Source organism: Spinacia oleracea, chromosome 4 (genome assembly GCF_020520425.1).
Source record: "Spinacia oleracea cultivar Varoflay chromosome 4, BTI_SOV_V1, whole genome shotgun sequence".
Taxonomy (NCBI): Eukaryota; Viridiplantae; Streptophyta; class Magnoliopsida; order Caryophyllales; family Amaranthaceae; genus Spinacia; species Spinacia oleracea.
In genome coordinates, this window is record NC_079490.1 from 138,303,637 (window position 1) to 138,326,309 (window position 22,673).

The following is a 22,673-nucleotide window of genomic DNA, read 5'->3' on the forward strand; positions in this document are numbered from 1 at the left end:
CAAGATAACATCCTCAATTCTTCTGATGGGGGGTTAAGTGTTAGGGATGTTGTCCTCGTGAACCAAGCTTTTATGACCAAACTCAGAAACCAATGCTTATTGAGCCTAAGATGAGTGGCGGACCTTGAACAGTTTTATGAGGGGGCCGGTAGAAAAAAGTTAAGCAATATACTATGTAATTATACAATTATACACAAATTTTAGGGGGGGCGTAACTAAAAGTACACTACAAAATTTTTCGACCGGGGGGCCAGGCCCACCCCAGCCATACCAAAGATCCGCCATTGCTATAGTTGTTAAAGCGTAAGCTATTCTACTAGTTGCTTGTTAGGTAGTAGAAACACTTTGGTAAGAAGCTATTATAATCTCTAACTGCAAAGGTGATGTGGGGAGCATTAACAACAACAATACTTCTACAACTTGGTTAATTAACATATATGGCAAATGCAGGGCCCACCTAGAGTCACTAAGAAGATCGAGGATGTTTGAAGTTACTAAGAAGGGAGGCTCTCTAGAGGTTGTTTTTTCGGATATCAGATATGTGTGGCAACACACATATCAGCTAAAAGACAAATAGCTAAAAGACAAAAAAGGAAGTACCATTTATGTTAAAAAAAGTACCATTCTGTAAAAAAAAAGTACCATTCAGTTAAAAAAAGTACCATTTTTGTTTAAAAAAGTACCATTTAATTTCTTTTTTGTCATTTTTCTTATTTTGTCTTTTGCTATGATATGCATTTGCCCACACATATCTGATATACGAAAATACTTCCTCGGCTCTCAAGGAGGCAGACTTTGTGGCATGGAAGGTGAATGATCGACTGAGTCTTTTGCTAGTTTAGTGACATTTCCATAGACAATGATATTTCCTTTGTGAAAAGTAATTTTGTGGACAGTAATGGTGCCATAAATGGTTTTATTTTTGAGAACTACTATGCGAGGTTGTTTTTTCGGATATCAGATATGTGTGACAATACACATATCAGCTAAAAGACAAATAGCTAAAAGACAAAAAAGGAAGTACCATTTATGTTAAAAAAAGTACCATTCTGTAAAAAAAAGTACCATTCAGTTAAAAAAAGTACCATTTTTGTTTAAAAAAGTACCATTTAATTTCTTTTTTGTCATTTTTCTTATTTTGTCTTTTGCTATGATATGCATTTGCCCACACATATCTGATATCCGAAAATACTTCCTCCTACTATGCTTGGTGATGTATATATTAATAACAATCTAACTAATTATCAAAGAAGTAACTCATTTTGATGAACTTGTTATATATGGTAGAGTAGTAGTAAGAGCTTAATTTTAATGATTGCCAAGTCTTGGTGGTGATGGAACCATTGTAATTTGAAATTCGCTTGGTCATTGATAGTTGTGATATGTGTTAAGAGAATAATTCATATAAGAGTATTGGATAATTACCCCACTTTGGAGAAATAGAGAGAGATTGACTAACATATAAGATTGGTGAGCTACTCCACCTAGCTATCACCAATTGGTTTTACGATGGAACCTTGTCAGGCTTGTATGTGGTCAATCGCTTCTCATATCGGGGGTTATTTATGGCCCAGTGAGTTTATCAATATGTGAAGATAGAGAATAAGTTTGAATTAGTAGTGATTCAATATTATAATACTCTTATAATAACAGAATATCAATATGGTTTAAAATAATTCCTCTTTCGTCTACTTCTCTCTCATTTATCTCTATCTTTACTATTTTTCTACCTCCCTAAGACATGATGGCTATTACATTCTTTCGATTTCCGACAATAATGCTTAAAAAGTCAAAATTTCCATAACACGCCACATTTTTAATTTAATTTCCAATCTAACGTCCACGTCAGCCTTGGTATAAAGATTGTTTTTAGCCCGGTACAACGAAAAATCGCCAATTGAATTGGTGATGTTACAAAGAAAAATCTCCAATTGAATTGGCGATGTTATAAAGCAATATCTCCAATTGAATTGGCGATGTCTCTAGACAACATCTCCATTTGAATTGGCGATTTTGCCAGACAATATCTCCAATTCATTTGTCGATTTTGCCTTACATAGCCATTTGTAGTTACTGACTTGTAAAAAGTAACACTTCGCCATTTGACGCAGAGATTTATTATTATAATATCGCTAATTCAATTGGTGATGTGTTGTACTACATCTCTAATTGAATTGGCGATTTAGGGCTGACTTGTTAAAAAAAAAGGATCGATTTTTCTTAATGGCGTGGACGGTAGGTTGGGAATTAATTGAAAGAGGGGCATATTTTTAAAATTTTGACATTACAAACTTTTCTATAAGGAGGTCTTACACAAAAGACCACTTTGGTATCATATAAGTTAAGCAATGAAACCAATTAGTTAAGCACTTGAACTAATTAGTTAAGTACTGAAACCAATTAGTTAAGCAAAGGAATTAATTAGTTAAGCAATTGAATCAATTAATTAAGTAATGTAACTAATTAGTTAAGAAATTGAACCAATTAGTTAAGCAACCAAAGTGGTCTTTCCGGTAAGGCGGTCTTACACAAAAGTTACCGTTTTGACATTTATTAGCATTATTGTCGGAAATCACTTCCTTTCGAAAGTTGATAATAATAAGGTAAGATTAGCATCAAACTGTCGGTACTCCCACGAGGTAACAAATGTTCATGTAAGGGATTAGTACTTAGGAGCGCAGAATAGAGATCATTATTCATTAAGGTTTAGCCAAATTGTGTGTGGAAGAAACATAGTAAATAAGCCAACAACAGAATTCATAGCTGAAGATTACATAATTAAAATGGGCACCAATCTACCAATTGTCTGTTGGTTTAGTGGTGATTGAGACTACTCTTGGTAGGGAGGATGCATGTTCGATCCCCCGCAACAACAATTGGGAAGGGACTGGAACATGTCCCGCCCATAACTGGGCCCGAATCCTAAGGCCCTGTTCTTTTTGGCTTAATTTCAGTTTCAGGACTTATTTGGCAGTGCAGTTCAGTTCAGGAGCATTCAGTTCAGTTCAGTTTAATTCAGTTTAATTTAACTTAATAATAATAATAATAATATTATTATTAATATTACTTATATTATTATTTATATTATTGTATTACTTATTATTTATATTTATATTATTATATTACTTATTATTTATATTTACATTTATATTATTATATTACTTATTATTATTATTTATAACTAATTATTTATTAATAATTAATATTATTTTATTTTATTTTTATTAATTAGTTACGGATTATTAGATATTAATTCTTTAGTTATTAGTTATTAACTATGAATTATTATTATTATTAATATTTATCATTTATTGTAATTATTTAGTAATCAATTACAGATTATTATTATTATTATTATTTATTATATAGTTATTAATTCATAATTATTCTTTAGTTATTAGTTAACAATTTTTATTATTAATTATTAATAATTAACTATTAATTATTAATTATTAACTATTAACTGTTAATTATTAATTATTAACTATTAATTATTAACTATTAATTGTTAATTATTAATTATTAATTATTAATTATTAACTATTAATTATTAATTATTAATTATTAATTATTATTATTAATTATTAATTATTAATTATTAATTATTAATTATTAATTATTAATTATTAATTATTATTATTAATTATTAATTATTAATTATTAATTATTAATTATTAATTATTAATTATTAATTATTAATTATTAATTATTAATTATTAATTATTAATTATTAATTATTCATTATTAATTATTAATTATTAATTATTAATTATTAATTATTAATTATTAATTATTAATTATTAATTATTAATTATTATTATTAATTATTAATTATTAATTATTAATTATTAATTATTAATTATTATTATTAATTATTAATTATTAATTATTAATTATTAATTATTAATTATTAATTATTATTATTAATTATTAATTATTAATTATTAATTATTAATTATTAATTATTAATTATTAATTATTAATTATTAATTATTAATGATTAATTATTAATTATTAATTATATTATTAATTATTAATTATTAATTATTAATTATTAATTATTAATTAGTATTATTAATTATTATTATTAATTATTAATTATTAATTATTAATTATTAATTATTAATGATTAATGATTAATTATTATTATTAATTATTAATTATTAATTATTAATTATTAATTATTAATTATTAATTATTAATTATTAATTATTAATTATTAATTAGTAATTATTAATTATTAATGATAATTATTAATTATTAATTATTAATGATTAATGATTAATTATTAATTATTAATTATTAATTATTAATTATTAATTATTAATTATTAAGTATTAATTATTAATTATTAATTATTAATTATTATTATTAATTATTAATGATTAATTATTATTATTAATTATTATTATTAATTATTATTATTATATTATTATTATTATTTATTATTAATTATTAATTATTTATTATTATTATTATTAGTATTATTATTTATTATGTATTATTATTATTATTAATTATTATTATTTATTATTTATTATTTATTATTTATTATTTATTATTATTTATTATTAATTATTTATTATTAATTATTAATTATTTATTATTAATTATTTATTATTAATTATTTATTATTTATTATTTATTATTTATTATTTATTATTTATTATTTATTATTTATTATTTATTATTTATTATTTATTATTTATTATTTATTATTTATTATTAATTATTAATTATTAATTATTAATTATTTATTATTTATTATTAATTATTTATTATTAATTATTAATTATTAATTATTAATTATTAATTATTAATTATTAATTATTAATTATTTATTATTTATTATTTATCATTTATCATTTATCATTTATCATTTATCATTTATCATTTATCATTTATCATTTATCATTTATCATTTATCATTTATCATTTATCATTTATCATTTATCATTTATCATTTATCATTTATCATTTATCATTTACTATTTATTATTTACTATTTATTATTTATTATTTATTATTTATTATTTATTATTTATTATTTATTATTTATTATTTATTATTTATTATTTATTATTTATTATTTATTATTTATTATTTATTATTTATTATTTATTATTTATTATTTATTATTTATTATTTATTTCGGTAATATATTAAGTTCAGTTAAGTTAAGTTCAGTTCAGTTCAGGAGCATTCAGTTCAGTTCAGTTCAATTCAGTTCAGTTCAGTTCAATTCAGTTCAGTTCAGTTCAATTTAGCTCTAAAAAACAGGGTCTAATTAGCCCTAAGGGTGAACCGAGTGGTAACACCAAAAAAATAAAATAATGGGCACCAACCTTGAATCCACTCACAATTGATGCCAACTTGCCCACCCTCTTCTCAAATAAAAACCAGCATCATCTTCCTCCTTCCTTCTCATATATAGAGTCAATCGAGATTATTCAAAATAATAAGACAATTCAATTCAACAAGAATCTCCAAAACCATTTTCTAGTATTAAAATAAATAATTAATTTGGGTGAAAGATAAAGAAGGAAGGAGGAAAAGGAAAAAATTGTGGAAAAAGTAGGGGATAACAAAAGAAAACGAAAAAGTGGTACCCACTAACAGAAAACTAACAATTTTCATTAAGTGGTGTTAATTTTAAAGATTTGTGATTTATAAAGTAGTAATTTTGAAGGTTTGTATTTTTTGGGTGAAAGATGAATAATAAATTTGAAAAAGTGAAGTTTATAAGAGGGTGATTTTGAAAAAATCCTAATAACATGTTAACAATAATGCAAATTTATAGCTTGGGAGAGAAGTGACGGTGAATGACATGATGATGAGGACAAGCGTGACACTGTGATAGCATCATTCCCATGTCCAAGGACTCCAAATCAATTTTAGCCAGCTACTCCGGCTTAACAACCTTAGACGCCATCCTTTACGTATTAGACTCTAATTACAGTAACTAATCCGTAATTACCAGTTTAATTAACCCCAACTAATTCAATGTACCATACTTACTATAAATAACCACCCACTTCTCCATTTCCTTTTCGTCAACGCACATCAATTTCATTCCATCACTTCGCATAATTGCTGCAAAAGAAGGCCGGGATTAAGAGAGAGAAACAAAGGAGCGAGTTTTAGGGAGAGAAAAACAGCGAGTCAACTACTGTCCATTTCAAACTTCGATCTCCAATGGCAACCAAAGTTTACATTGTGTATGTTTCTTCTCTCTCCTCATTTTTTCTGTTCAATTTTATTTTTGCCGATATTTTGAAATGTTTACTTCTTTGTTGTTATTTGTAATGTAAATTTGATTATGTTAATTTCCTCGATGATCGCGCTTGATTATGATCTTCATCTGATTACCCTGGAATTTTTTCTGAACTTTAGCATATTTGAATTTTGAAGTTCAATTTACTCAGAATATTTGCACGTATATTATTGTGCTCAATTTTTAGCAGTAATTTAGTGATTTTTTTTAATGAATTGCTCATTTGTGCTGATTAATTATTACGATATTTTGCTGAAACTCGCGACATTATTATGAGAGTAGTTTATTGGTTGATTCATGAGTTAAGTGAATTATTTCGGGAGTTAGTTTTGATCAGTAAAAATCAATGATAACATTTTTTTTTTTGAAGGAAATCAATGATAACATTTTGAAGTAAACGTTAGTAAGATCAGCTTTGATTAGTAAACAACTAAACATCAATTTTAGCTTACAAAATCAGTTTAAATTGGCGAGGAATAGTTTCAAATAGAAATGATCATTTCAGATCAGGTTTTATAAGCAAAAGTAAAAATAGTTTAATATGTTATGGAGTATAAACCTCGCTCCTCACTGGAATCGGAAACAACCTGCAATGATAGGGGTAAGGTTGCGTTCCAACCCCCTCACCGGGCATGTTGCGGGAGCCTCTTTGCAGACACTGAGTAACGATAATGAATGGATTTATAATATACTTGTTATGGAGTAATAATCGCTTGATCAGGGTGAAAATCAAGTGAAGGACTTGGGCAGGAGAACGGAATGGTATTCTGGATACAAGGAAATGATGGATTGTGTCAATATTAAAAATGTGTTGTAGAAATGATAAGAAAACAATGGATTAAAACTTAGCTGTCTAAATATAGTCATAACTATTTATCTTCGGGGTAGGAGGATGTGCGGGCTTTAGAACTTGATAAGCGACTTCTACATTTGTTAGTGATTGAGTAATTTTACTGGTAGAACACTAGTTTTAGATTTTGTACAATTGAAGATCTTGGTTGTAGTTTAGTGACGAGTTCAGGTTGCATAGACAATTCCGGTCTGTCATTATGTATGAGAATATAAGCTAGCTCTCGTGGAGTTTTTGGAGCTAATGTATTACTCCGTACTGCGTAGTGCCGTAGTATCATGTTAGATAATAATAACTGGTCCTGTCTGTTGATTTCATAGCGGGGCCTTGCCTTGTTAACATCAGATGACGCTCCTTGTTATGGAAAATGTAGTACAGCATTTAAATGCTTTTGTTCCTCCTATGTGTTATGTCTAATTAGTTTTAAAAAAAAATTAGGGGTACATTTTCAAATTGAAAGTCGATAATTGAATTCGTATAGTTCATTCTTTTTGTTTTTCCTTTCTGTCCTTGGAATAAACGAAAAATTTCTGAATGACATTAGGCAATTGTGAGGATTTCCTATAGTGAATGCAACAGTGTTGTCTCTGAATAGTCTAGGTAGTTGGGACCCTTGGAGGTGTGATTTGTTTCTGAAGAACATATGTTTAGGGAGCAGTCCTGAATCCTGATGCATTTTATTGGACACTACTTCACTCATCCATGACATTTAAGTAGCGTTAATAGTTAATAGCTGTATCTTATGACAATCTGAAAATATTAGTTTGTTTCTCATTGAGGTACTTGCGCAACTGCTCCTGTCTTGGCAGGGAACTGACCATGCTTTCTTTGATGCATATAGACAGACTGAGTTTTCATGTATGCAATGTTTCAGTCATCACAATCTTGTTTTATTGCAAGGTAGAATGACATTAACAGCTCAGCTACTTGTAGTTTCATGTAAAATAACTTTCTGACTATAAGGAAAGACCACAATTAGAAATCTCACAGCAGTGTCAATAAGAGATTTCCAATTAGCAAGCGTCGTTGTATTTTCCAGTTGTCTTCGCCTCAGTTTGTCTTACAAAAGTCTCTTAAAAGTTTGAGGAGGTTTTCAACATAAGTTCTATATTGTTTTTCAGGTACTATTCTATGTACGGACACGTACACAAGCTGGCAGAGGAGATCCAGAAAGGAGCTGCATCTGTTGAAGGTGTAGAGGCTAAACTCTGGCAGGTAAACATCAGTTGTACTTGTTGCCTTCTAAGATCATTTTAACTAATAAAATTTATTAGACCGGGGATATATTTTAGCGGGTAAACCATCTATTAAATTCTCTAGACTAGTATGAATTATGAAGTGACCACGAGACTCTTTTAAGTTCTAACCATGTACCTAAGACAAGCGGCCTCAAGCACAACTGTGCAACTGTGTACTCTTTTTTTGTTTTCGCATGCGTTTTTTATTGTCATTTATTGACATCATCTCCTGGTCTAGTTTACTCCAAGCAATCATCGTTAACTACAGGGATGAGAATGGCTATACATAGACACGCAGTAAGTGGCCAGTTTGTTGAGTCTAAATCGACGAAGACACTATCCTGTAAACTTGATATTGATGTATCTGTGCAAGGTGGTGATATAGGTTGTTGAGCTCTACTTTGTGATGTAAAAAATCAAAATATACTCTTGCTTGCAATATCACTAACTCTGCAAATGCCTTTTAATTTAAGTTTTAATTAATGGAATTTCTGACCCCGTTGCCTTGGCCTTGCTTCCCTACTGTTCCATCATTATTTTCTTAGAACTGAAATTAAAAACTATCTTGTGGTAAACCTTCTTATTGATTAGTGATTACCTTCCTGTTAATGTCATCAACTTCATTGCCAATGTTTTGTTGACATATAATCTTGCTTTCTAACCGTTTCGTTTACTATGTCCTGAATTGTCTATCAAAATCTCCCTTGATAAGCATGTATGTTTGTACTGTTACTGAGTTATACTTCAATGATGTGTGGCATATGTTAAATTTAAAAAGTCCTTGCCGTAAATTTCGATGTTTGTTTTGAATTAGTTAAATTTGAGTTTGGTGAGATGTATGAAACAGGTTCCTGAGATACTTTCAGATGAAGTGCTTGGTAAAATGAGTGCACCAGCAAAGAGCGATGCTCCAATCATTACTCCAAATGAGCTAGCTGAAGCTGATGGCTTTATATTTGGGTTCCCCACAAGATTCGGAATGATGGCTGCTCAATTTAAGGCTTTCCTCGATTCAACTGGGGGTCTATGGAGAACTCAGCAGCTTGCTGGAAAACCTGCTGGCTTATTCTTTAGCACAGGATCTCAAGGTGGTGGACAAGAAACCACTGCGTAAGCTCCCTACTGCCAGTGCCTCATTATATTGTTTCTTTTTCCCTTCATCTCCAGAACATAATACTAAATTCAAAGAGAAACTTTGTTCTTTTTTTACAGTTTGACTGCCATCACTCAGTTGACTCACCACGGTATGATCTTTGTCCCAATTGGCTACACATTTGGTGCCGGTATGTTTGAGATGGAGAACGTCAAGGGTGGAAGCCCCTATGGTGCTGGAACTTTTGCCGGAGATGGTTCAAGAGTGCCAACAGAGCTTGAATTGCAGCAGGCTTTCCACCAGGGGAAGTATGTTGCTACAATCACAAAGAAGCTCAAAGGAAGTGCTTAACTGATTTCTAGATTCATAAACATACACCGGATCATACGTTACTCATTACAAATCATACACTATTTGTTTTCTTTTCTATTTTTGTGCCTTTTCTGTCTTCTTTAATAAATGCTCCATATATGTTTTCTTTCTATTTTTGAATGATAAAGCTTGTGCTATTTTTTCTACATTGCGAGTTTGCTACTATTTGTAAGTAACGTTTATTACCTATTTGCTTGTTTAGACCGACTGATCAGAGGTTTCTCCATTTTTCCGTTCATTTGTCAGAGTCTTCTTTGATAGGACCCTAGTAGTATATCAACTATTCATAAGGATCGTCTATAAGACAATCAACCAAACAATACAACTCCAATACACCACAAATAATCCACCAAACAAATAACCTATAAATCAACCAATAATGGACAGCAAGAAACAATCAAATGCGGAAGAACAAAATCAATCAACACACACGACTTATACGTGGAAAGCCCCTTCGATGTGAAGAGTAAAAATCACGGGACTTGTGAGGAGTCCGCCCTTGTCACCTTCTCTTATTATGATAAAATTGAGGGCAAAAGAACCCAAATAGACATAAAAAAGTTCACAACCCACCAACACTTCCATACATAAGAGATGAACAATTAAGAGACAAGAGATGAAGAATATCACCCAAAAACATAGGTTCTGTTCAGTAACGACCACTGACAAACAAGAGCTCAAAACGACAATCCAACCGTTCAAAATGAGGCCCTATGTATCCTCAACAAGCTGACCAAAAATCAACACGATCCGACAGTTGAATCTCCGTAAAACGACAGTTTTCTGATGATTTTCCTGAAAGCTACGAATACTCACTTCTCTTTCTCTCCTCTCCTTTTTGTGTGTGTGTTTTCTGATTTTCTCACTGCTGACCTAACTCCCCCTTAGGTCATAACTAAACATAAAAAACACTCAAGGTTTCTAAGATAAGCCTACCCATTTAGCCCCAAGTGGACTAAAAAATATAACCCAACATTTCGGGCTCACAAACACAAGATAAATAAATTACTTGTGCAACAAGTGGGCTGGACCCACAACAATCTCCCCCTCCAGCCCATCACGGGGAAGACACGATCATACCATGATCACTTGAACCTCATCCCGGCAAGCTTACTACAAAGCTCAACCTTGCTTCTGGGAACTACCTTTGTCAACATATCTGCACCATTCTTGTCGGTGTGGACTTTCTTCAGTTTCATTCTATATTCTACTATCACATCTCGCAACCAATGATACCTAATGTCAATGTGTTTTGTGCGAGCATGATACATTGAATTCTTGCTCAAATCCATAACACTCTTACTGTCACAGAATACTACATACTCACCTTGTTTGTAACACCCTAATAATTCCTTGCTTTTTATAAAACATTTTCCAACTTAAAACAAATGAATTACCAAGATATTACCGCCACCGTGATAACAGCTAATGCTATTTACCAGAATTACGCAACGGAATTTAACTAACTTTCAAGCACACGAAATAGTTTATGGTCATAAAACAACTTGGAACCATTAAGGCCCAAAACCAAACATTAAATAGTTTAGAAATCCATTAACTAAAGTTCAAAGAAATACTGTAGTCATGACTAAAAATAAAAGTAGAGTTTATAAAGTACGGAAGTAGAAATAAACTCTCAAACACAATTCCCATGATAACTTCTCCCGCAAGTTATCTCTACGAACCTGTTTTATTAAAATCTACTCCCCAACAACGCAAATGCAATTTGGATCATCATAGGGTCATTAAGGCAAAGGCCATGACCAAAAGACATAAAGCACGAAGTCAGCAAAAGCTGAGTACGAACAAGTTAGAATAACATTCTATCCTAACATTCTTCACTCAACGAGTTAATCCACATGCAAAAGCCATTTAATAACAAATAATCATGGAGACAAGACTCTATACTTGACACGACTCTTGACTCACAGTTTAATTAAGAAGTAGCTTCGAACGGGTAAAATAAAGTATCCTCAAAAGGAAAGAAAAGGGTGATGGGAGCCAACCATACACCAAATAATAATAAGTCGGACTCCTACCGACAGCCGGGCCATACCGACGGAATTCCAGTGCATAAAAGAAAAAGAAAAAAAAATGAATGAAACAACGTCTTGTATCATTCAAGGAGTACCAGTTTTCCGGCAAAACTCCCCCATTGTTCATACTCAAGGTATATAAGTTCAAAGAGTTCTGAAGCTCATTATGAGTTGCACTTTACGTTAATTAATATTTTATGTACAAGGTGATTCAAGACTCAACAACAAAGCAAGAAATCAAACATTAATACTTCGTTTTAATCCTTTAGGACTTGTGATCAAACATAAGACTCAAGTGATATTATTCCCATTGTTCCTTCTCAAAACACTGTTTGAGATAACCCGACATTGCCAGTTAACAAGCGGGGTGTGCCCATAGCACGAATAGTCCTTAGTTCAATTCACATAGACTTCCCTAACATATTCTACACGGCGGTAGAATATATAATGCACTGAGGCATAAACACTTAGCTCAAAGTATGCTAGACATTCCGTATAATAGCATAAACATAAACTTGCATGTTAAACACTCATACATGCATATAAACTTGAACAACATGTTTGACATAATTCCACGATTATTAAAGATCACAACATGATTGTTCACAAAGCTTCGTAAAGCGTTAATAATCCATAACATGCTTGCTCACACATCAAACATGAATTCACAACACTTCAAGTCACATGATTCACAATCAAATAACATCACATAATCCTCATGGAATAGGTGGTCACCCTAGACATGTACGTACCTTGAATACCTAGGTACGGGGGCCACTTTGCGAATCAAGGCTCAAAGCTAGAAATCACCTCCTATAATTAAAATAAGAAAACTTAATTATTATTCGTGTTTACTAAATTTCCAGCAACTTTATAGATTCTAAAACCCTTGCTTTAGTTAGGAAATAATCGTTATTTATTAAATTAATAGTCTCAAATAGTCAACTCAAGTCCTAGTGTAAAACATTGACTTTTTGACCTTAAAATCATTAAAATCAACACTTTAAATCCGTACAATAAATCTGAAAATTTAAGTTGGTTCCTATAATTTAATTTGACATTAAATTATGTAAATCGATTTCCTATTAGGTTGGGATTAACACCCTAACAATAAGTAAGCATAAAAATCATGTTTTGGTCATAAAAATCGACACTTTAAATAACTATTAAATCTGAAAATAATAATTCATGTAATTAAAATCATCCTCGATCATGAATTCAAATATGAAAATCATCACAATACGGTGTTCATAACCGTTCCCATCAATATAATAATTAAAATCAATAATTTAAAATACGGAATTGAAATAGAATAGGCAAGGAAGAAGAGAAATATACCAAACTGTCCTATAGCACGGTAGAATCACGAATTGAATGTGATTGGGCGCAAAAAGAATTATTCGGAACAATAACAATACACAACACACACGAAGTCGTGTGTGCGAGCGAGCAGCGACGAGCGCGGACAGCAGCAGGGGGCGGCGTGGCGCGCGCGGGGGCGAGAGCGAGGCTCGTGCAAAAAAGAGAGCGGTTGAGGGTGCGTGTGGCTGGGAGAGCACACAACGACAGCAGCAACAACACACGCAACAACAATAAGCAGCAAGCAATGACGTGCGTGCATTGCTGTGCGAGGGAGGCGCGAGGGAGGAGTGATGGGAGTGGTGCGCGTGAGGCGCGAGAAAGAGAGGGACGAGGGCGAGGGCTTGCGCGCACAAGGGCACGAGCAACGAGCAACGAGGCTCGGTTGCGCGGGCAAGGGGACGGGCGCAAGGGGGCCGGACGCAAGAGGGAGCAAAAGAGAGGAGAGAGAGTGTTAATGAAATTATGTGGGGATTTTCAATGCAAGGGTTGTATTTATAGTTACCTAGTCCCTAGTGGGCTTAGGTTTTAGGAAACTTAATTGGGCTTGGAGTTTGGGTCAGATTATAATTGAATGCTCATGGTTTTAGTTGGGTTGGCCAACAGAAGTGGGTTGGAATTAATTCAAACTTTCTGAAAACTGGCCCAATAAATTCCCGGTAATAAATAATGAATTTATTTAAAACATTTCGGGTTTTATAAAAATAATAATTATTTTATTTAAATAAAAATACATTTAAATTAGCGTTACATGCAATTTAATTTCTAAAAATCCCAAAAACACTTTATAAATATAATAAAATATATTTATAAATTCAGAAAATACGAGGTATTACAGTCTACCCTCCTTAAAAGAAGTTTCGTCCCGAACCTTGGGCACGGAAATCACAGTTTGAAAATCAAGACTTGAGACTTTTTGAGACTTTAAGGCGTTTTCTTGCAAAAGTTTTAGTTGATGTACTCTTTAAGTAATTCAACAAGACAATATAAAGTGAAACTTCATTGAAAAGCGCAAAATTAGGCATAAAATAGGGAAAATAAGGTAAAAAGTGCAAAATTCTACCGCACTCTACCCCCCTTAAAGAAAACGAGTTACGGCCCCGTAAGTCCGTAACTCAACTAACCTCGGGAAAAGCTCGGGATATTTATTTCTCATTTCGTCCTCGGCTTCCCAGGTAGCTTCTTCAGATTCTTGGTTAGACCATAACACTTTGACAATCTTAACATCCTTAGTTCGCGTGCTATGCACTTTACTGTCTAGGATCTTGATTGGTCTTTCCTCAAAAGTTAAGCTTTGGTCCAATTCTATGGTCTCCGGTTGCAACACATGCAACTTATCCGGGACATACTTTCTCATCTGAGATATATGGAAAACATTGTGCACTCTATGCAAGTTCATGGGTAAAGCAAGTCTATATGCTACCTTCCCTATCCGTTCTAGGATTTCATATAGGCCTATATACTTTGGGCTTAGCTTTCATTTCTTCCCAAATCTCATTACACCCTTTATTGGTGAAACCTTAAGCAACACTTTGTCGCCTATTTGGAACTCTTCATCTCTACGTTTCAAGTCTGCATAACTCTTTGACAGTCTTGCCCAGCTTGAATCTTGGATTGAATAGTACTAACTTGGTTCATTGTGTCCTCTATCATTTAGGGACCTAATACAACGGTTTCACTAATGTCACTCCAACAAAAGGGACTTCTGCACTTGCTCCCATACAATGCTTCAAATGGTGCCATTCTGATACTGGCATGATAGTTGTTATTATGAAAACTCAATCAAATCTAAGCTATCTTCCCATCCACCTTGGAAATCTATCACACAAGCTCTAAGCATATCTTCCAGGGTTTGGATAGTCCTTTCGGTTTGTCCATCTATAGCTGGATGGAATGTTGTACTCATCTTCAATGTCGTACCAATGTTCTTCTGTACGCTCTTCCAGATATTCGAAAGGAACCTAGAATTCCTATCTGACACGATATCCTTAGGAACTCCATGTAGTCTCACTACATTCTTGATGTAGGCTTTGGCAAGTTGTTCCATTTTCCAGGTTTCTTTCATTGGTATGAACACTGCTGACTTAGTCAACCTATCTACTACTCCCTCCGTCCCTTAATACTCGCACCGGTTTGACCGGTGCGGAGTTTAAGACATTTGAATTGACTTATTAATTTAATGGGTGTTTGTTGATAGTGTGGTATTTTTTTAATATAGTTAGTGAGAAATGTGTAAGGGGTGTGGAGTGGTGAGTGAGGGGTGTTGATTTTTAAATGATTTTTTGTAGGGAATAGGGGTGTAGGAGGGGTAGTAGGTAAGTGTGAGAAATAATATAATATTGGTAAAGATTTCCATTTATAGAAGCGGTGCAAGTATTAAGGGACGGCCCAAAAAGGAAAGTAGTGCAAGTATTAAGGGACGGAGGGAGTACCACACAAATGGTATCATTTCCACTTTTCGACTTGGGCAAGCAAGTGACGAAGTCCATTGAGATACAGTCCCATTTCCAACTCGGAATTTCTAAAGGTTCGACCTTTCCCTGAGGTCTCCTATGTTCAATCTTAACCTTTTGACAAGTTAAGCATCTTGCCACGAATTCAGCCACTTCATTCTTCATTCTTGGCCACCAATAGATCTTCTTCAGATCCTTATGCAATTTGTCACCACCTGGGTGAACAGAATACGACGTATTGTGACCTTCCTTCATCAACTTCTCTTTCAATTCACCACACTTTTGAGGCACACACCATCGTCCTTTGTACATCATGGATCTTAAAATCTGTCTCCTTTCCTTGCGAAATATTTACCTTAATTTGCTCTAGTTTGACATCTCCATCCTGATTCTCTTTAATCTCATCAACCACTGACGGTTGGATGGTCAAGGCATTCATCATTCCCTCCAGACATTCACCATTCACTATTTCCAGATTCAATCGTTTCATATCCTTGCACAGCTCGTTAACAACTACTAATGCATTCACACTATGGCTTGATTTCCCACTCAAGGCATCTGCAACTACATTGGCTTTTCCCTCATGGTACTGAATATCTAGATCATAATCCTTGATCAATTCTAATCACCTTCTTTGACGCATATTCAGATCTTTCTGTGTGAAAATGTACTTCAAACTCTTATGATCACTACTACAAATCCCGTTGGTTGTGGGCGCTTATTCAGCCTTTTTTCGACAGCAAAAGCGTCGAGAAATTTAGCCTCGACGCCTTTTGAAAGCGTCGTTAAAAAGTGAGTCGAGAATTTCTCGACGCTTTTTTGCGTCCTAATTCTCGACGCTCTTTTGCATCCTAACCGAGCAGGAAACGCCATTCTTCGTCTATATTAGCACCAGATCAATCGGATGAACCGGTACTTCTTCGTCTTTGTTGAAGTCGATACGCACAACTCAGTGATGATGTCGGCTTCAATAAAAAAAAAATCTCAACCGAGCAGGAACGCCGTTCTTTTCGACCCTGCAGTTTTTTCTCTCTTGATGAGAACTTCTTTCTTTTCGAACTCACCAATTATCGTAACATACTAACATAACACGAACGCCTGTGGCTTCTCTTGAGAAAATCATGCTCAATCTATCATTGATTTTTCGAGCAAAACCAAGCTCTCAAATATTCATTAGTTTTTCGAAGCAAAACCAAACTCAAATGTATAATCGAATTCGACTCGATCGATCCCAAGTATAAATAATATTTCTCTTCAAACACAAATCTATCACCATCTAGTATACGTCTCATCGTGAGACATATAAGACCACCAAACTCAAAAACTCCAACAGCCTTACACGTACACAAATATTTTATCAATGAATTTTTTTTATTTTTTTTCTCTTTTTAATTAGCATCTCAAGCACTCACTCCAACCAAAACAAAATCACAAAGCATCAGTTTGATGCACAACGGAAGTTTGTCTAAATCCCACCGGTGGATTTTTTTTTTCTAACCCACTGGCAGGGCATAAATTTTATAGTCTGTCCCTAAGATCTACCTAATCTCTCATACCATGCTAAAATATTGGAGAATACTCACTCCGTCCCGGAATACTCGACTCGCTTTGACCGGCACAGAGTTTAAGGGACTTGAATTGACTTATTTAATTTAATAGGTAATAGTTGATAGTGGGGTATTATTTTAATGTAGTTAGTGGGATGAGGTTAAGAGGTGGGGTTGGGGGAGAGTAAGGGTTGAATTTTTAATTATTTTTTGTATGGAGTAGGAGGTAGGTGGGTTAATAGGGGTGGAGTGAGAAATAATATAATGTTGTTAGAATATTTCCATTTTTAGAAACAGGTCAAGTATTAAGGGACGGCCCGATAAGGAAAACATGTCAAGTATTCCGGGACGGAGGGAGTATATTATTTGATTTTTTTCATATTATCCGTGGCATACGCCTCTATTTATATTACAAACTAGATGTCCTACACTTTGTAGGATTCCTAATTTTTATAGACTTCTATCTCATATCATATAACATAACTCTATCTCATATGATATTATATCCTTCTATACTCTAAGATAACTATGTTATCCTTAACACATTGGTACTAACAAAATCCTTATTAATACTGAATAGTATCAATAAAGATGATTTGCGTCTAAAATGGACGTTCACTATTCTTGTTCAAATCAAAATATTTGTTAAAAAAAAAATCGGAACTACACACAACGCACACATAAATAGAAACTAGCCAAAGTCTACTGTGAGGCGCTTCATGTCTCTCTCCATTTTTTGTTTCTTGGGAAGAGAAGAATGGCCCTATTACTCAGTGAACTCATTTACACAGGTCAATGTGAATGGCAGGGCCAGTGGGGATGCTAATGAGCCGAGTCGAGCTCCTCAAACTCGAAAACTGATAGTCAAGCCCGAATCGACTCGAAAACTTTCAAACTCGAGCTCGAACTCGACTCGAAATCGGCTTGAAAACTCAAACTCGAGCTCAAAAAATAAACTCGAGTTCGATCTCGACTCAAAATCGGCTTAAAAACTCAAAATCGAGATAAAACTCAACTGGAATTTGACTCAAAAACCCAAAATTGAGCTCGAACTCGACTTGAATCAAATTTCAATCTTATAAAAAGTAAGTTTATACCCCCAAATCAATTTATCCATTTGCCCAAATGAAATTCCAATTGAAGTGATTTGTACTTTTACACTTTAAACGTTATACTTATAACCCTTTCCTCATTTTCTCCCTCCCTTATATATTTACCAATGTGGGACAAAGTTAATATAACCCTTTCTTTCTTTCTTTCTTTCTTTCTTTCTTTCTTTCTTTCCTCCCTCGCTTATTTACCAACGTGGGATAAAATGAATATAACTTTGTCATTCTTTCCTCTCTCACTTATTATCAATGTTGGACAAAATGTATATAATTATTTCCCTCTTTCCTCCCTCATTTATTTACCAAGGTTGGAGTAAATGTAGAAGATATTTTGGCTGCTAAATAGTGTAATATAGATGGACGATTTACATTTTTTTTCCCTTAATAATATATTCATCATTTTTAGGAAGAAAAAAACAAGTATACTTTTTAAGGAACAAAAACATAAAATGATGAATAAAAATTATAAAATAAAACATTTACTCTCCCCGTCTCGGAATACTCGATACACTTTGACAGGCACAGAGTTTAATACATTGTAATTGACTTATTATTTAATTAGATGGTAATTGGTAGTGGACTAGTGGGGTATTTTCTTTAATATAGATAGTGGAATAGTGGGGCAGTGGGGTATTTTCTAATATAGATAGTAGGGTATTTTTTAATGTTTATTTTTAGGGAGTAGGGATGTAGGTGGGTCCTTGGTTAAGTGACAAATTTATAATATTAATAAAAGTTTCCATTTTTAGAAACGTTGCAAGTAAACCGGGACGGCCTTATAAGGAAAGCGTTTCGAGTATTCCGGGAAGGAGGGAGTATATTTTTTAAAAAATTATATTATGTATATATAATTCGAGCTTCTCACGAGATTTTCGAGTCGAGTATCAAGTTGCTCGACTCAACTCGTTAAATTTTCGAGTCGATCTCGAGCTCAAGTCGGGCTGATTCGAGTCGAGTTTTGACCGATCTTTGACCGAGTCGGGTTCGAGTAGCTCGCGAGTTCGGTGAGCTTATAAGCACCCTTAAGTAGGGGAAAAGTAAAAAAAATTCGTCATCTCTCAGGCACAAACAAATGATGAAGCTCAAACTTGTAACATCCAAATCACAAGTGAGTTTCCTACCTTCTCAACCATTCAAACTTATAGTACAACCGACGTATGGTCAATAGTGAGGGCTTAAATTTATCCTATATAGTCGAGTTTTGACCGATCTTTAACCGAGTCGGATTCGAGTAGCTCGTGTGTTCGTTGAGCTCATAAGCACCCCTAAGCAGGGCAAAAGTAAAAAATAATCTCCATCTCCCAAGCACAAACAAATGATGAAATTCAAACTTGTACATCCAAATCACAAAGTGAGTTTCCTATAGGGCTGGCAAAAGCTGACCCGACCTGATAACCCGACCCGAACCCGACCCGAAAATAGCGGGTTTGGGTTGAGATTTTCAACCCGATTAATTAAATGGGTTGATACGAACCCGACCTGAAGTTAAATGGGTTAGGTTTGGGTTGAGAATCTCAACCCGAAATTAACCTGTGTAACCCGAATATTTATATGGGTCAAAATCAGGTCGGGTCAACCCGGGTCAACCCGACCTGATAACCTGAAAAAGTTTTTAAAAAATAAATTTTACAATTACATTTTATTTAGAAAGATAACGAAATTTTTTAAAAATAAAAATAACACGGGGAGGCGGGAGTTCAGACATTCAGTGCTTCACGGTTAATACTTACTTGGGCCAAGCCCATATTTTTTACCCTAAATTCTGATCCATATAAAAAGGTAAAAAAAAAATGTAAACCCTAAATTTCTACCCTCTCACTCACTCACACTCTCTCAGACTCTCAGTCACACTCTCTCTCTCTCTAAAAAAATACCAAGTGCGCCGCTTGCTTAGTTGCTCCACTCCTCACCGTCTGATCCTCTCTATCTCTCATCCTCTCTCAATTCTTCGGTTCATTCCTCTTCATTCACTCGGTAATGTTACTCTTTATTGATTTCCTTTCTTGTTTTTCTTTAATTTATGCTATTTGTTTTTAATTTTTTCGTTTTGATATGCTGATTTTTCGAATTTTCGTGTTTTAAATGATGATATTTTCGATTTTTAATTTTGATATGCTGATTTTTCGATTATTTTTTGTTTTCTTTGATTATTTTTTGTTTTCTTCGATTTTTTTTTGTTTTCTTCGATTTTTTCTATTTTTATATGCTGATTTTTTCGATTTTGTGTTTTTTCATTTTATTATGCCAATGTTTTTAAACTTTTCGAATTTATTTTCAATTTATTCGATTTTTTGTAGGGTTTTTTTTCGATTTTATTTTCAATTTTATTTCGGTTATATTTTTCGATTATTTTTGTTTATTTCGTTTTAATTTTTCGATTTTTTTGTTTATTTCGATTTTATTGGGTTTTATTCAAATTTATTTTCGATTTTTGCTAATTTCATGTTTTTTTTTATGTTGCAGGGAAATGGCTGAACTGGTTGACCAAATAGGCTCATCGGCCATCCTCCTCCAAGGCTCCAACAATATCTAATGTTATGTTCTTGTTTTAAAAAATTCTAGTTACTGTAATTTGTGCCTTTGAGGCAACTTTATTTGGTCTGTAAAACTTAATAATTCGTTCCAACTTATTAGTGTGTGCAAACTTAACTCCTAGACTTATTATATTTTAACTCTTTATGAGTTAAACTTTTGTGTAAGATATTCAGGTATTTCTTATCGGGAGCTGCTTGTATGTTTGTATAGGTTAGCAGCACTGTATTTGTGATCTGAATCCAAATTTGTTGTTTGGGTTGACCTGAAAACAGATCAGGTTCAGGTTAACCCAACCTGAAAACCGCAGGTTTAGGTCAACCCAACCTGAAAACAGCAGGTTCAACTAAGTTTTTTTGTGATTTTAAAATTTTTAAAATTTTCAGGTCAATACAGATCAGGTTCAGGTTGACCTGATAATTAACAGATCAGGTTCAGGTTTCGGTTTTCAACCCGAATTCTTAAACAGATCAGGTTCGGGTTCGGGGGTAGTCAACCCGAAAATAGTCAACCCGAACACGAACCCGACTCAATTCAACCTGATCTGATTGCCACCCCTAGTTTCCTATCCTCTCAAGTCTCAAGTTCTCAACCATCTATTATACTATATACTAAAAGAGACCCCAGGAATGACATGTGTCATTTCCTGGTGCGATTTTTTCACGCCAAAATAATTTTTTATTTTTACTTTAAAATAAATAAATTACATTAAGTTTTTTAGGAAACTAAGATAAAAATATATTTTAATTACCATAGATGTGTACTGCATAATACGAAGTATATTATTGGAGGAAAGCTAAATCAATATTATTTTTTCCTTTATGATATAATTTCCTTTATGTATTATTATAACTTTTAATCTGATAAGAAATATAAAAAATATTGATAAATGAACTTCTAATGTTAGTCTACTATTAATAATATAATACATGGTAATTGGTAAGTAAAAATGTTAATTAAAATAATAATACATGGTAAATAGACTAACATGTAAGTTTATATATCAAGATTTTACTCAATTCAAAACATGTTGTATTTGACTAACTCGGTTATGCTCGGGTCTTTTCAAAAATTAGTCTTAAGTCATTCGGGTTTGGTTAACGTTGTTAGATCGTTGTACATACAACAAGTAAACGACTATAATTTTTAACTTTGTAGTAATATGCAAATTTAGTTCATTTGAATAATTTTTTTTACACAACTTTGAATGTATACTTTTCCATATATCTTTTTTACTTTCATGTTTTCTAATATCACAAGTCTTTTAATTATTATTAAAATAATAAATTATTTTAGTGGTAGTCGTGCGTTGCACGGGCCTTAAACTAGTTCAAACTTATAGTACAACCGACGTACTGTCAATGCCGAGGGCCTAAAGTTAGCCTATATACACGTACACCACAGAATTAATACTTTGTCATCAACTCATCATCATTCATCAATGTGCTTTAAGGAGCAGAAAGACAATAAAAAGAAAAGGTAAAAGTTAGTAATGAGGTAAAGTATGATCAAATATATACCCTAATCAAGTAGGTTAGGGTCAGTACAATAATTAAATTGTATCATTCTTACTTGCTCATTAAACAAAATCGAAAATGTTTCTTTTACTCATTAGTCATTTTATTTTATCCCAAAGGATTCTTCGATTACAAGCTTTCATTTTAATTTCTTTATTAGAAAAAATTGGCAAATTAAGACAGTCTCAACTATTAACATTCATTTTTAAAAAGACCTAACAAACGATTATTACTTGCAGTTCCAACTTTGGAGGTGACCACTTTAAACAGGCTTTGCGACTCATAACCTACTA

The 22,673-nt window shown here is 32.8% G+C and overlaps 1 protein-coding gene and 1 long non-coding RNA gene across 2 annotated transcripts; both read left to right on the plus strand.

Annotated features, from left to right (window-relative positions):
• The first annotated feature begins 6,044 nt into the window (after nucleotides 1-6,044).
• On the plus strand, nucleotides 6,045-10,065 carry LOC110792330 (NAD(P)H dehydrogenase (quinone) FQR1). The gene is made up of 4 exons (XM_021997143.2): nucleotides 6,045-6,218; nucleotides 8,246-8,339; nucleotides 9,210-9,472; nucleotides 9,575-10,065. The coding sequence occupies exons 1-4, from the start codon at nucleotides 6,196-6,198 to the stop codon at nucleotides 9,804-9,806; spliced, it is 612 nt and encodes a 203-aa protein (XP_021852835.1). The 5' UTR covers nucleotides 6,045-6,195; the 3' UTR covers nucleotides 9,807-10,065.
• A 9,943-nt stretch (nucleotides 10,066-20,008) lies between these two features.
• Nucleotides 20,009-21,055, plus strand: LOC130459276 (uncharacterized). Its single transcript, XR_008918555.1, has 2 exons — nucleotides 20,009-20,305; nucleotides 20,795-21,055. It is a non-coding gene; the product is annotated as an uncharacterized lncRNA (long non-coding RNA).
• The last annotated feature ends 1,618 nt before the right edge of the window (nucleotides 21,056-22,673 follow it).